The sequence below is a fragment of the Ictidomys tridecemlineatus genome, chromosome 14 (genome assembly GCF_052094955.1).
Source record: "Ictidomys tridecemlineatus isolate mIctTri1 chromosome 14, mIctTri1.hap1, whole genome shotgun sequence".
Lineage (NCBI taxonomy): Eukaryota > Metazoa > Chordata > Mammalia > Rodentia > Sciuridae > Ictidomys > Ictidomys tridecemlineatus.
This window is the reverse complement of record NC_135490.1, coordinates 12,355,396-12,370,609: the sequence shown is the minus strand read 5'-3', so window position 1 is coordinate 12,370,609 and position 15,214 is coordinate 12,355,396. Positions and strand designations below refer to the sequence as shown.

General features: G+C 46.9%; 1 protein-coding gene across 2 annotated transcripts; it reads left to right on the top strand.

Moving 5' to 3' along the window:
• The first annotated feature begins 2,624 nt into the window (after positions 1-2,624).
• On the top strand, positions 2,625-14,779 carry Chmp7 (charged multivesicular body protein 7). Of its 2 annotated transcripts, XM_078030878.1 has the most exons (10): positions 2,626-3,014; positions 4,902-5,073; positions 10,358-10,543; positions 10,650-10,783; positions 11,502-11,550; positions 11,772-11,891; positions 12,172-12,270; positions 12,457-12,517; positions 12,970-13,149; positions 13,378-14,779. In XM_078030878.1, the coding sequence occupies exons 1-10, from the start codon at positions 2,716-2,718 to the stop codon at positions 13,428-13,430; spliced, it is 1,353 nt and encodes a 450-aa protein (XP_077887004.1). In that variant the 5' UTR covers positions 2,626-2,715; the 3' UTR covers positions 13,431-14,779. The 2 variants fall into 2 exon arrangements, with proteins under 2 accessions (XP_077887005.1, XP_077887004.1); XM_078030879.1 differs by lacking the exon at positions 12,457-12,517 and having other exon boundaries at positions 2,625-3,014.
• Positions 14,780-15,214: the final 435 nt, after the last annotated feature.

The window sequence follows — 15,214 nt, the reverse complement described above, 5'->3', positions numbered from 1 at the left end:
GATAAAACCTGTATAATAAATGTGCTGAGCTGGCTCTGAGTCATTATATCTCTATCAGCGTGGGACGTTCCACCCTGCCCCAACTTTCTGTGTGTTTTTATTAACTCCCCACTTCCCCTCGCCAGTTTCTGGATTAACACTTGTGCTGGGGATGGCAGTACTTATGAATATTTTGTGGCTTAATCAGGTTCAGTTTCACTTTGACAAAAACACTCTAGATGTTCTGCCTGCTTTCTACTGTACTCTAGGAGGCACATGATATCTGATTGTCATTCTTTGGGGAATGTTACAATTAATCAGCAGGCGTTACCAAACCAATCCATCCATTATACAATTCCAAGGGTGCTGTTTTAGATAGAAGGTTCAGATAAGGTCTTTCTGAGGGAGTGATTTATTTTTATTTATTTTTATTTGTATTGAACCCAGGGTGTTTAACCACAGAGCTACATGCCTAGTCTGTTTTTTGTTTTGGTGGTGGTGGGGTACCAGGGATTAAACCCAGGACCTATGGACCACTGAGCCACATCCCCAACCCTATTTTTTATTTTTGATTTAGAGACAGGGTCAGGGTCTTGCTGAGTTGCTTTGCACCTCCCTTTTTGCTGAGGCTGGCTTTGAACTCGCAATCCTCCTGCCTCAGCCTCCCGAGCTGTTGGGCCTATACTTTTTTTTAAATTAATTTTATTCCACGACAGGGTCTCTCTAAGCTGCTGAAGTTCTCACTAAGTTGCTAATGCTGGCCTGGAACTTGTGATCCTACTGTCTCAGCCTCCAGAGCCACTGGGATAACAACTGGCCTGAAAAAGTGACTTTTAACTGTGACCTAAAGTATGAAAAAGGCAGTCAGGCAGAGTAGAGAACAAGTATAGTGGGTAGAAACCTTGAGCTGAGAAAGAACTTGTTAGGAAGTATTAAATGAATTTAACTTAGTACCAAACTAAATTCAGATGTGAAAGTGCTTAGAGAAATATAACAATACATAGACATCAGGTGACACACAATGTTTGTTTAATAACCCAATTATATTCCTTCTCCCTCAAAATGTCCATTCAAATTCATCCGCATACTGAGTTCCAACTACTACAAAGTCTGAAATTCAGTCATGATTAATATCTACCGTGCTGCACAGTACATCATAACATTTTCTTCACATGACCTTAGAGAAAATATTATCTTACATAAAAGGAAGCTGACTCGGAAAGTTAAGGTGAGATATTTATATCCTGCAGAGATAGTTTCCTTTCATTACCGTGGAGGTTGCGCAACAGGAAGTATCAGAAAATTCGCGTCACTTTATTTAGTACCGTGATTGATCCCAGGGGTGCTTGACCACTGAGCTACATCCATTAGAGACAGGCTCTCACTGAGTCGCCAAGGGCCTCACTAAATCGCTGAGGCTGGCTTTGAATTAGCCATCCTCTGCCTCAGACCCCGAGCCGCTGGGATTACAGGTGTGCTGCTGCATATGCCCAGCTTCCCTTCACCTTTTAAATGTTCTTTTTTTTTTTAAGGAGAAACAATTTTATAGCTCAGGGGTAGAGCACTGGCTTAGCATGTTGGAGGCCCTGGGTTCCCATCCCCAACAAAATCAAAACCAAAAACCACACTTTAACCTCACAGGGTTGTTGTGAGGTTATGTGGAAAGCATTTTGTGAATTGTAAAGTGCTACACAAATGTTAGTTGTTGCTGCTGTATCTGAGATATCTTGGGTTTTTGTTGTTGTTTTTGCTTTTTTTTTTTCTTTGTTTTGTTTTTGTTTTCTCCTTCAGAAATAGTCTAATAAACCTCCAGGGATTTTCTGTTAAAGTACATTATAGTTGGTAAAACTTTAAATAAAACAGTTGATTACAATTTTAAAAAACCACTTTATTCAACAATGAGCAGATTCTTTATGAGAATCTTATCCTATACATGAGTCCTCATTCTAGCAAGATTAGAAAGTATTTGAAGGGCAAGATTTAAGTTATGCACCTTGCAGTTTCTGGAGTACTTTCTTCAGTGCTCGGGTGAGCGAGCTCTGAGTCCTGTCCTGTCCTGTGCTGGGGGAACGAGGCGGGGAACCAGACAGCTTAACAGAGGGAGGTGTCGGGGAAGAGTCAGAATCGGGCCGAACCCTAAAGCATCCGTAGGATGCAGACACACTCCGGAGCAGGTGCGGAGCAAGAGCGGCAGAACTTCAAACGTCTCTAGAAATGAGCGTGCGTTCTGTCACAGAGCTCAAGTGACATACAGTTCTGTTTATCCGCTAATACCATCGTGAAAGGTCTAAGCAAGAACTGCCGGCGAGGAGCAGTACCCCGAGATCCGCAGCTGGAGATCCACAGCCGCTCCTGGAGGCTCCAGCGCAGGCACGGAGTCCAGGTGCCTGAAACCCGCACCCCGCTTTCTGCAGGCGCGACTTTCCGCTTCGCCCGACGCTATGGTTACTACGCGTGCGCAAGGCCCTTCTTTCCGCACAAAGACCCTGGAAGGAGGAATCGGCGCAAGCGCTTTGCGTCTCTCCGAAGATAATGTCATCATCCCGCCTCCTGGCCAAGGGAGGACTGCGCAACGCCTGCGCCGTGAGTCTCTTCAGGACTTATTTCACGCTGGGGGCGGCGGTGACGTGACGACAGAGCAGAAGGTAGTCCAGGAACGGAAGCCGGGAGGGAACTAGGGCGGAAGGGGACCTGGGCCGGGGTTGTGTTCGGATCCTTGGCGGGGCTGAGGTTCCGATGTGGTCCCCGGAGCGGGAGGCCGAGGCCCCGGCCGGGGGAGACCCGGCGGGCCTCCTGCCCCCCGAGTGGGAGGAGGATGAGGAGCGCATGTCCTTCCTGTTCTCAGCCTTCAAGAGGAGTCGCGAGGTGAACAGCACCGACTGGGACAGCAAGATGGGCTTCTGGGCGCCGTTGGTGCTGAGCCACAGCCGCCGCCAGGGGGTGGTGCGCCTGCGTCTTCGGGACTTGCAGGAGGCCTTTCAGCGCAAGGGCAGCGTCCCGCTGGGGCTGGCCACCGTGCTGCAGGACCTGCTGCGGTGAGGGGCGGGCCGGGCCGCGGCGGGGCGGGCGGGGCGGGCGGGGGGCGGCTCCCCGAGGCCCGGGACCCGGTCCTGTCTCCGACAGCGCACCGCGCCCTGCTTGGGGTCTGGCCCAGAGTAGGCGCCCACTGTACGGCAAGTGGAGGAAGACAAGGAGAAGGCTGGGCGAGGGGATGTTTAGAGGGAGAGGAATAAGGGTCTGGGGGATTTCCAGAGGCCGGGGAAGTCCGATACGATGGGTTTCAGATGAGAAACCAGCCTGCCAGAGGTGACAATGACTTGTCAGGGCTGGAATCCCGTTAGGTAGTTATTTCCTAAAGGCCTCCAAAATTGAGTTACCCCTGAAGCGAAGGTCTAGGAAACAGGATTCATTAAACAAGGAAGGTCAAAGCTAAGAGGAGAGAATTCATGGAGAAGAGGGTTTTAGGGATCTTGCCAGCAAACCCCGGCACAGGTCATGTGTCTGGCCTTTCCTGGCCTGACCCAGCACAGACTGGAACAGAGAGGACATAAAGGAGAGTGAGGATTTCACTGAATATCCAGGGTCTTGAAGAGGTCTGTAGGCAATAAGTGTGTGACAGGCACAGTGTTTTGGAGGTACCTGAGGAGGTGACACTCTTAAGTTCTAGTAGGTGCACAGCACTTCACGGTATGCAGATACTTTACATATTCCATTTCACCTGACCATCTCAGGAGCCTTACAGCAAGATGATATAATTATACTCATCAAAGAATCTTGGAAATTGAGTCACACAGATTGAGGAACTCAGAGTCACACAGCTAGGATACACACAGAGGACTGATCTTCACATTTTAAATCATTTGTACTTCACTTTATGTATACTTAGACCAGGCAACCTATCATGGATCCTCCCTCCGTGAAAGAAAGGAGAAAGTCAACTCTGATATGCATTTTTAGTTTGCTGCACTTTCTGATTAAGCAGTCTCCCTTTCCCTGTTCTCAGTACCATTCCTTAGCCAACCTTGATGTACAGGTCTTTCTGAAATTCTCTTTTAAAAAAAAAAAAATGGTGTGGAAAACATTTTGCTTTATGCCTAAAGTGGAGAACAGTGCAGACAGTAGCGGAGGAAGTCATTGAGGGATATGACCAGAATGGTCCTCCTATGATAGAAGGACAATCATCATCTACCTCTTCCTGTCCAGAGACCTTTGACATCTTGATGCCCCCCTCTTTTGACTGCTGATTCTCTACTGAAGCTACCTGGTGCCTGATTGGGTCTGACACCTGAAGAAATTCTGAGGGAGATATTTCCCCATGGAAGCAGCATTGCATAGGAATTAACTTTGCTTGAGGGTCAGACAGTTGGGCTCAAATCCAACTGACCATGGCAAGTGTTCAGTGAATTTAGCAGCTGTCATGTTACCAGTACCAAGAAACACATCTCATTTCCACCTTAGCTTAGAGATAGCAGAAAGCCCTGTCCCTGTATATCATTGTTTTCTTCCTTCTGTTTTGCATTTGACAGTGATCATTATTGTTTTCGTTTGATTGTTTTGAGCTGTTTGTGAAAGGAACTCTCAGTGCAGGCCCAGTAGCTCCCTGTGACTCTGGAGTCTCAGTGAAGCGCTTGTTTTCTGGAGCCAGACAAATCATGGCTTCCATTTGACTTTCTCCTTACCGTCTCAGACCCTCAGTTTCCTCATTAGTTAAAATGCTGATGACACTATCTATCTGCAGAGTGTTGTAAGGCCTAGCCCTGGAATAGAAACAGTGCTGCTTCCAGTAGCTGCACGGAGTAGACATCTAATAAAAGGTCATTATGATGATGATAAAATTCCACTTTGTGGGTTATGGGGCCACTAGGGACTGGAATGGAATATTGCATGAAGTGCTACTTCATGATTTTCTTCTCTCCCTGCAGTCGAGGGGAGCTGCAGCGTGAGTCAGATTTCATGGCCAGTGTAGACAGCAGCTGGATCTCCTGGGGGGTTGGAGTCTTCCTGCTGAAGCCCCTCAAGTGGACTCTTTCTAACATGCTGGGGGATAACAAGGTTCCAGCTGAGGAGGTACTTGTGGCCGTGGAGCTGCTCAAGGTATGTATGCAAGAGGGAGAGACCTGGGGCAGGAGCCTGCACATACATTCTTAGGAGAAGACTGTCTTTTTTTAAGCTGGTGACAAGAGTTGATACCTGAGTTTCCCTGACTTCCAATGCCCTGTACTTGGTAGCATTATGTATTTGTTAGACTATTATGTTTCAAGGATGACACTTTGTCTAAGAATTGTCAGTAACAAGTAGTCAATTGCTGTGGTATTTGTAGGGATTAACAATAAACTACAGTTTACGAAATGCTTTGCCTTTTGTAGTTTGCTGACACGAAATTCCCTGGATTTCTGAGAACCCTGTGAGTTCCAATTTTGCTTACCCCTAATCAGCAAACTAGCTCTACTTTCCCACCCTGCATCTCCTCATTTCCGCTTCCAGCTTACTGATGGCTTGCCCTGCACCCCCTGCACCATCCTGCTCCTTTCCCTCAAGAGTCAGCCAGTGCCTGGAGCCCTCTTGCCTCCCACTCAGCAGCTTCTTCCTGGGCCACTCTTGCCTCTAGGCCAAACACTGAGTGCCCGACTAATGCCATCTCAGTGCCCGCAGCAACTCTTGTTCCTCACCAGGAGTCACACAGCAGAACCACAGCCTTAAGTCAGCCCCACTGTCCTTGTCACCCTGATGGGGCCCCATTCATGGTCCACAGCTGTAGGAACCCCCTCAAAGCCACTCTACAGCCCAGTTTTCTTGGTCCCTCCCATTCCCCCCCAACCATCCTTTGCCCTTCAACTCTGTGGACTCTTCACCCAGGGCTTCAGTGTTCTGTTCTTCCTCCTCAAGTTTAACCTCCCAAGCCCTCTGTCTCCTACACTCTGAGGGGAAGTGCCTTCCTCTGTTCACACATGCCCTTGAGTCTTTGCCTACCCGTCTTGTCACGTGTCTCGTCAGTCAGTCACTTGCTCTGTATATTCTGTCACCTTCTCTTTTGATGCTCTCTTTCTTTATTTGCCAAACCTACCAAGCTTTTCCCATTACAGATTGGTTCTTTTATGATCCCTGTTCTTGCCAAAACTGCTATGGAAAGGTTGTGGGAACCTTTAAGTTTGTTTGTGTTTACAGAGTTAACTGAATACCAGGTAGCGAAAGTGTGCTGCCCTCGTGGTTATTTTTGAAACTCAAGCCCAACTTCAGAGGCTTTGCAAGTCTCTGGAGGTTTCCACACAGCTGGAGCCAGCAGAATCCCTATTCCCCACCCGAATCCCAGGAGAAGCATCCATTTCCCCTCATCTTGACAGACCCCTGTGATGTCTGCCTCAGGCTGAGGGGAAATCCCGAAATCTAGCAGTCTTCCCAGTCCTTTGTGACTTTCTACTGTGTAGCCCACATTTTCTTCACCCCTCCCCTGCCTCAGGCTCTCTTGCCTCCCACGTGCCTCCTCTCCAGGCCTCAGTCATTGTCCCCATGGAGACTGCAGGGTGCATTGGTGTTTCTGGGCCAAGCTTAGGTCCTCTTTTCAGGCCTTTACCCCATATGTTCCCCAACCTGGAGCAAGAAGAGGTGCATCCACTGAGCTCCGCAGATACGGTTTTGGAGTCCTAATCTTTTTGAGAGCAAAGGTGAAGAATGGGGGTGGATAGGGAAGTACATTGTTCTCTCAGAACTTACCGTAATTTTTCAGAGCTATTTAGGTAGAAAAATAAATCTTCAGACTCTGTAGATTAACTCTGTACTGTTAATTGTGTGTCCATTTCACATCACTCAACATTACTTTATGTCTCATTCAGTGACATCTGCTTTCATATTCATGGTGACTCCTGTTTTCTCTTGGGGGATGGGGACTTGTTTACATTTGTGAAATGAAAGGGGTTTATCTGGATTTAGAAGGGTCTAGATATGGAAAGAAACCCTGCTCATGAGGGAGATTGCTTTTTCCCAGGTCCAGGTATGGAAAACAGTGAGTAAATTTTTACTTTCTTTAAAACAGTACTGAAAAAATACAAAAAAGTGAAAATTGCCCATGACTTTGCTATTTAAAAAACTGTACATGGAATTGACAGTTTCCTCTCGTTCATTGCATTTTTGTCTCTTTGGGCGTGTTCTTTTCTCCTTTGTGTGTGTGTGTGCTTATAGACATATGTCTTTTCTTATTGATTATATTACTCTCTGTATTGTTTTTAGCACTAACTGGAAAACCTTACTTTTTCACTTGTTTATCCCTTGACTCTCCTACTAGAAGGGAGACACTCTGGGACCCTGGAACTGTGCCTGGTGCATAGTAGACAGTCAATAAATATTGGTTGAATGAATGAATGGGTATATATTCACTCCATTTATTTTTTCCTGGAAATGAAGTTGGTCTGCACCCGGCTTTTCTTATTTTCACTTTAGTATACCATGAGCATCTTTCCAGGTCCTACACAATATGGATCCACTTCATTCTTTTTGATGGCTCTGAAATAATTGTAGTAATATGCTACACATTATGCAATACTTTCCCCACAGGTGGACATGTAATTTATTCCAAGTTCTTTCTCCATTTTTCCATTAAACTAAATGCACTTTGATACTCTTATGTGTACATCTGGTATACCTGCACTTTTATTTTCATAGAATGGATTTCTAGAAGTGCATGCATACCTTTTACTTTTTAACAAAAATTGTCCAGTTACTTTTTAAGTTTGTACTAATTTAATCTTTGATCAAGAGTGTCTTAGCTCAGTCTCCCCACATTCTTATCAGCACTGGGTAACATTAATCCTTCGAAATTATTTCCTTGGGCTGGGGTTGTGGCTCAGCGGTAGAGTGCTTGCCTAGCACATTCAAGACCCTGGGTTCGATCCTCAGCACCCATAAAAAGAAATAAGTAAAGGTATTGTGTCCAACTACAATTAAAAAATAAATATTTAAAAGAATTACTTCCTCTTTGTGAGTTGAGCATCTTTTTACTTGTTCACTAGCCACTGACTTCTCTTGTGTGAATCGCCCACATATATCCTTTGCCTTTTTATGTTACATTGTTTGTCTTTTTTCCTGAATTATAGTTCTTTGTGTATTGGAGATAGATACCTAAAACACATTTGGCATTAGGGATGTAAATATTGTTTCCCAGTCTGTTGCTTACCTTTAATTTATGGTAGAAAAATAAATCTTCAGACTCAGTAGAACCACAGTACTGTTAAAACTTTTATCATCCACAAGTTTTTATATTTCTGCAGTTAGAGCTCTTACATTTTCCATTCTGTCTACTGAATTTCTGGTTTTGCTTAGGAAGGCATCTTTTGCCTCAAACTTAATCAGATATTCTTTTATATTTTATTTTAATTACTTTATACTGTTATTTTTCCAGTTTAGATTTCAACACTTGAGGGTGTTTTTTGTTGTTGTTGTTTTTTGTTTGTTTGTTTGTTTTTGTCTGTATGGTGAGGAAAAGCCCTTTGTTTTTCCAAATAGGCAGTTTTCTAGTACCTTTAATGCTGTATACGATTAATTGATTTATATATGGACACCAAACTCCTTATCACAGTAGCTTTGTAGGGTTATTATCTTCTGGGACAGTCAAATCTAATGAAAAGTTTACTTTCTGTCTAAAAACTCTTCTGCTATCTTTGATGCTGTTGACCATTTTCTTAAAATTTCCCTTTTTCTCGAATCTGTTCTTTACACCACAGATGCTCCTTGTTTCTTTCTAAGAAGCCCTGCTAGGTCTGTAGTGGGTCACTTCACGGCTTGACCATTGGTCTTCTTCAGCTTATTATTTTCCTCCCTGAGTGTCCTTGGGTAGTCTCACTTACCTGGGATCTTGATTACTGCTGTGTGCTGAGGACTTTGAGCGTTCTCTGTGCTGTCCTGGTCCCCCTGCTGTTTCCTCTGGGCTTCAGATTTGTATGTCCCATTATCTGCTGTATGTATCTTCCTGGATACCCCTCAGGCATCCCAGACATATCCAAAATGGTATGTTTTATCTTCCTTTAAAATAGGCTTTCCTTCCTGAATTTTTGCTATTAGTTAATAGCATCCCATCTACCAGTTACTCAAGTTGGAACCTAGCCTCTTCCTTCTGTACTTAGTTATCATGAACTGCTAGCTTCTTCTAAATTTTGTTTGAATCCCCCTCTTCTCTCTCCTGTTTACCACGTTTCAGCCCCACATCTTCCTTTGTGTCAATGGTCTCCCAACCTCTAACCCTGACTCTATAGTCTGTCCTTCTCAATTGTCAGCTCTAGTCATGCTCTAGTCATGACAGTCCTGCGACTGCCTACCACTGGCAGAGCAAAGGACGGTGTGTAAGATACTCCATCTGCATAGCAAAGAAGTGCTTCTGCCCTCGCTGCCTTCTCCTCCAGACAAGAACACAAGCCCATCGACTCACACTTCTTTGCTCATGGTTGCTGCCTGAGGTATCCCTCCACCTACTTCACCTTGGGATTACTCACCCTTCAGCTTCTGCTCAAAGAGTTTTTTAAAAGGAAACCTCCAGCCAGGTGCAGTGGCACACTCTGTAATCACAGCAACTCAGAAGGCTGGGGCAGGAGGATTGCAAGTTCAAGGCCAGCCTTAGCAACTTAGTGAGACCTGTCTCAAAATGAGAAGGACTGGGGATGTGGCTCAGTGGTAAAATGCATCTGGGCTCAATCCCCAGTACCAAAAACTAAATTTCCAAATCTCCAGATTTCCTTCCCTGTATTTTCGAGGCACCCTACACATATATCAGCAAATACTTGTTTACAGAAGTAATTGTCCCATCTAGAAACAGTGACTTTTTTTTTTCTTGGAACTTGTATTTCTTAGTCTTTTCACTGATTACCTCCGTCCTCTTCACCCACTGTTCCCTTAAGACTGTGGGCTCAGTGGCATTTGTGTCTGGGCTGCAGTATTTCCAGTTGGGATAAAATGGAGACTAGAATTGGAGGGGGTTTGGGCATCATCTCATCCACCCTCTTTGGTTTGTGAAAGGGGTGCTGATGACCAGTGAGAGTCGCACAGCCTGGCTGGAAGTCGGGCTCAGCTCTAGTTCAGGGCTCATTCTGTCATAGTTCCCACCGCCATTCCTCACTGGAGGAGCCACAGTACCAGGGAGAAGCAGAAATGTAAAGTGTCAGGTGGAAGTGCCAGCAGTTTCATGTGCTTCATTTCATTCATATAGTCACCAACTTTCTTCCAAAGTTGAAAACCACACACATCTTTTTTCCTTTTTAAGATTCTCCTACATTGTGGGGGCGGGGTTGCTGCTCCTACTCTTGCCTGATGTCTTCATGGTCTGGAGCTCAGGGTCACCGCGTGCTGCCTCCTCGGCGGTGACCAGGGCCTGTGGGCCCCTTTGCTCTCCCTGCAGGAAAAGGCTGAGGAGGTTTACCGCCTGTACCAGCACTCGCCCCTCTCCTCCCATCCTGTGGTGGCCCTGTCAGAGCTGAGCACCCTCTGCGCTAATTCCTGCCCAGACGAGAGGACCTTCTACTTGGTGTTGCTGCAACTGCAGAAGGAGAAGAGAGTCACTGTCCTCGAGCAGAATGGAGAAAAGGTGGGGAAGAGCATCCATTCATTTGCATGCACATGCCCACCCCCTGACTGCTTGGAAATTTCTTAGCATGTGTCTAAGGGCCTCAGTAATTTGTCTCTGTCTCCAGATTGTGAAGTTTGCCCGGGGGCCTCATGCCAAGGTGTCTCCTGTCAACGATGTAGATGTCGGGGTCTACCAGCTGATGCAGAGTGAGCAGCTTCTCTCACGAAAGGTGGAGTCCTTATCCCAGGAAGCCGAGAGGTAACTCCCTGAGCCAGGCAGGGCTGGGCCAGGTGTGGAGCCCTGGTGTCTTGGGGCTCTTTGCAAAGAAATCCTAGTTATTTATTGACTGACAAAAGCACTAATTGCTCAATGCAAAAACCTTAAAAAACACAGAGTATCACAAGGAAATATAAGTCAGTTCCTCCCCCAAAGATTGTAACTGTTAATGTCTTATTTATGCCTCTCCATGCCCAAGTTCTGTTAGCCAGCGTTTATCCAGCTGACATCATCTTAGGGTATGGGACACGTCGGTGAGCAAGATAAGTCTGAGTACCCTGAGGGACTCCTACTCCCTCTCTGGGATACCTGTACAGGGGTCCCTCGTAACAGACACCCATCTAAAAGGAAGACAGACAGACATTGAGTTAGAGCCGTGACTCTGTGCCTCAGTGAGAGAAAAGCAGGCATGGGGGGAGGCGGAGGCATGCATCCTAGGTTGTCATCTCCCAGCATGTTCGCACGTTTTCTCCCCAAGGGCTTCAGCTTCTCCTTGGTCATCTTGCTTTCCACACACAACTGCTGCATCTTGATTTGCTCTCAGAGTTTGGCAGGGGGCTGCTGGGCACCACAGTTCTGGCCATGGGGATTTGATCTTCAGATCTGAGATCAGTTTCACTCAGTTCTATTCTTAGGGACTCTTCAGGACCACGCCACCTGTCCTGTGGCACAATCCTTTCATTTGTCCTTTGCTTCCTAGGTGTAAAGAGGAAGCCCGCCGGGCATGCCGAGCAGGAAAGAAGCAGTTGGTGAGTTCTGACCCCTCCAGCTGCGTGGCAGCATCTGAGGCTGGCAGCAAGAGGTGCCAGCAGCTCAGAGCGCAGCATGCTTGGGGTCAGGGGAACAGGGTCTGCCTGTTTTATAAACGAATCAGCAGTAGGCCTGGGAAGATCTTATCTTCGAGGGGCCCTCTGTCTCTCGCCCTTTGACCTGCCACATCTAGCCTGACCTAAGTCTTCATGTCTCTTAGGCACTGAGGTCTCTCAAGGCCAAGCAACGGACAGAGAAACGCATTGAAGCCCTACATGCCAAGCTGGACACTGTTCAAGGCATCCTGGACCGCATCTATGCCTCCCAGACAGATCAGATGGTAGCCACATCCCCTCTGCACCAGCACCTGGCTGGTCTCTGGCACACGCTGCTCCTCCTCACCCCAGGGCCATGCTGTTGGGAGGAGACCTGGCTTCTCTGTGGGTGTGGCTGGGGTTGCCTTTGCCTTTCCTGTCCAGAAGTTTGGCCTAAGTGGGTGTGTGGTGAATCAAACTTGGGTGGCCAAAAAAACCCCAAAGCACTCTTGGGTGATGAAGAAGTATTGTCTGTATTTTATCAAGTGTTTGTCATTTGCACTGATAGCTTGGCCTTCTCTTTAGGTTTTCAATGCCTACCAGGCGGGGGTGGGAGCCCTCAAGCTCTCCATGAAGGATGTCACAGTGGAGAAGGCAGAGAGCCTCGTGGATCAGATCCAGGAGGTACAGGAAGGGGCCGGGGGGATACATGCTTCAGGGGACAGATTTCTAACCTCATACCCTTATAACCTTGAAGAACCTTTCCTGGGTTTCTCAGATGCTTTGTAATCCTAAACATTTTTCCCTAAAGACTTTGTGACGCTGTAAGCCACCATTCCCAGTTCAGGGCTTTACACTTGTGTCTTACAGCTGTGTGACACCCAGGACGAAGTTTCTCAGACTCTGGCTGGTGGGGTAACCAATGGTTTAGGTAAGCTGATAAGGTCCCCGCTTCCTTCCTTTTTCCCTTTATTCCTTCCTGAGAGGCTTTGCTTCCTTGTGGTGTGACAGGTGGGACAATGGACTTACTTTTCATGGTGCTGGCAGCCCCCTCTGGGGTCATCCAGGAGCAGTTAGAGAGAATTACCATTTCATCCTTGAGCAGCTATTCTGATCCACTGATCCTTACTCACAGCCTTCTGACTGGCAGGTCCTTCTTCAATAATAAGGGGAAGTGGGTCAATTGTATGGGGTTAGCAGAGTATACCTAGCTTTGCATATGGAAAAATCATATCTGTCTCCCAATTCATGTAACTCTTTTAACCTGCAAGGAGGCTGAGGTATCTTGTAAGCTGAGCTGGGTTTTGATAAGCCGAGTTCTGAATGCACGAATGCATTCCCTCCCCAGAGTTATCATATTCTTATGTTGTCTATTCTTCCCAGATTTTGACAGTGAGGAACTGGAGAAGGAATTGGACATCCTCCTTCAGGACACCACCAAAGAACCTTTGGACCTGCCCGACAACCCCCACGAGACGCTTTATACCAACAGTGTGCCTAACCCTAGGATCTCGGATGCTGAACTTGAAGCTGAACTTGAGAAACTGTCCTTATCAGAGGGAGGTATGGAGCTCTTCTCCAGGATTGCCTGTGGGCATATGACCTTCTGGCTAACAGAGAAACCAGGCGCAGACTGATGGCTTCCTGTCCACGTATTCTATTTTCCAAGTACCTAGGCCCCAAAAAGAAGGGAGTTTCATTATTTATATGAAGATTCAGTCCCTTAAATGCCCAAGATATTTTCATTTAAAGATCTTCCTGTTATAGAGCTGGTATTTCTTCTCTTTGCAGGTTTGGTCCCAAGCAGTAAATCTCCAAAAAGGCAATTGGAACCAGCTCTCTAAAGCCATTGAAGGACCCTCAACGAAGGACCCTCATGTAAAAGAGAGACCAGCTTTGTGTGTGTACATAGTAATTTAAATGAGAAACATTCAGAATTTATTGGAAGAGGAGGAAGGAGAACCACTGATGTGTCTGGATGCTCCCACTTACAACAGGACAGAGAATTTCTGGAAGCGATGCTCCAAAGCCTTGCTCCACTGGTATCATGGACCTGCCTTCTCATCTTTATAGTGCCACAATTTATACAGTTCTGTGTTTGACCTGTCGTCTCATAGCCTGCAGTTCTTGCCGTTGGCTCAGTTAGGTTTGTCTTCACCCGCCAGCTGCATTCCAGCCGATGAAGGTGAAAGTTGTGCAGCTCCGCCAAATCAGTCAGTCCTCTCCCAGCCCCGTGGTTTTTGAGAGGGATTTATTCTGTTGTAATGTCTGTTAAACAGCTTATTCCTGTCCTATTCTATTTTCACTGGTGATGGAAATGAAAATCAAACACAAGATTTATTTGGGGGGACTTAATAGCAGCTGCTTCGTGGAGAAACACACAGTGTACAAAATTTCTTTCCCAGGGTTGTCAGATTCTCCAGGTGTTCAGAAAAAGAGGTTATGCTTGAGTGGCTTAGGGTCCTGACAGCTGTGTGGGGCTGCTGTGGTTGGTGAACACAGCTTCTTCCATGGTATGCAGAAGATCTGCTGTTGGGGAAGGGTTATTCTTGCTCTTTTGAACGTGAGTGGGGAAAAGCCCAGGTGACTACAGAGCTCCTGAGTTGTCTAAAGCCCATGTTTTTTTAAAGATGCAATGTTTTTGCTCTGGCTCCATCATGGTAAAACTTCCACACAATATCAGACCTCCCCTCTTGAGCCTGGCACACACCAACAGACTCCCTGTTTAAATCTGGAAAGCATTTTCATAGACCACTGCTCAGGGTGGGCATCTGAGCCAGGATGTGCAATAGGAGCAGGCGGCTGTGGCCCTCTGCTGGATCTGCCATGTGCTTCCCCAGGCCTTGCTTTGCACTGTCCCTGCCCCTCATGGTCCCATCTTCCCACTTCCTTTGATGAGTGGGGGAGGAGCTGTGAGCGGCAGGCAGGAGAGGGTCTGAATGCTCCGGCAAGGAGGAGAGAAGATGACAGCCACACTGCCACTCTGCTGCCCAGGTACAAGGATTCTGCCCGGACCCTTTGCCCTGACCCTCCTGCTTGGGGTGGAGGAGTGGCTCCAGGCCAGGAGCTCGAATCACTGATCAACGCATTTCTCTCCCACTCCACCTTGGTAATCGGAAATGTTGGGGGTGAAGAGAAACAATCACTATTTTTTTCTTTTTTATCTGGTAAATAATTAAAAGAGAAAACCCTAGTGTTTGTCCTTGTCTCTTCTTTAGGTCGCATCAAGTTTCCTCTGCCTTCCTGCCAACCGTGCCTCCCCATGGAGCTGCACTTTGGTTCTTCCACCTACTACCACAGGGGAATGTGAGCCCTGAGCTGCAGGACAGCCAGTTAGCCTAACTGGCTGACCTCATGGGTCCTTGCTGCCCTGGGCGGGGCTGGTTCTGTGGTTGGCCTCCTTGGCTGTGGAGTGTGCTGCCAGTCCACTCGTGGATCATGTTTGTCTTCCACAGCCTCATCTACATTAGGTGAATGGCCTAATTCTTCTGCTCACCTGATGGTGCAGTCACCTCAGGGTAGTCAGTGTCATAGTCTGGCACTGACATTTCTCAGTGCTGGTTGTTGCGTATGATATTTGCCATGCTCTGAGGGGGGCACAGGTTAAAGGCTGAGTGCAGCTAGGAGC

What these genes read in the sequence shown, in the direction of transcription:
- Chmp7 (XM_078030879.1), top strand. Translation starts at nt 2,716, where the DNA reads ATGTGGTCCCCGGAGCGGGAGGCCGAGGCCCCGGCCGGGGGAGACCCG. An exon ending in TGGCCGTGGAGCTGCTCAAG is followed by an intron (nt 5,074 to 10,357) that starts GTATGTATGCAA and finishes CTCTCCCTGCAG; the next exon opens with GAAAAGGCTGAGGAGGTTTA. An exon ending in GAGCAGGAAAGAAGCAGTTG is followed by an intron (nt 11,551 to 11,771) that starts GTGAGTTCTGAC and finishes CATGTCTCTTAG; the next exon opens with GCACTGAGGTCTCTCAAGGC.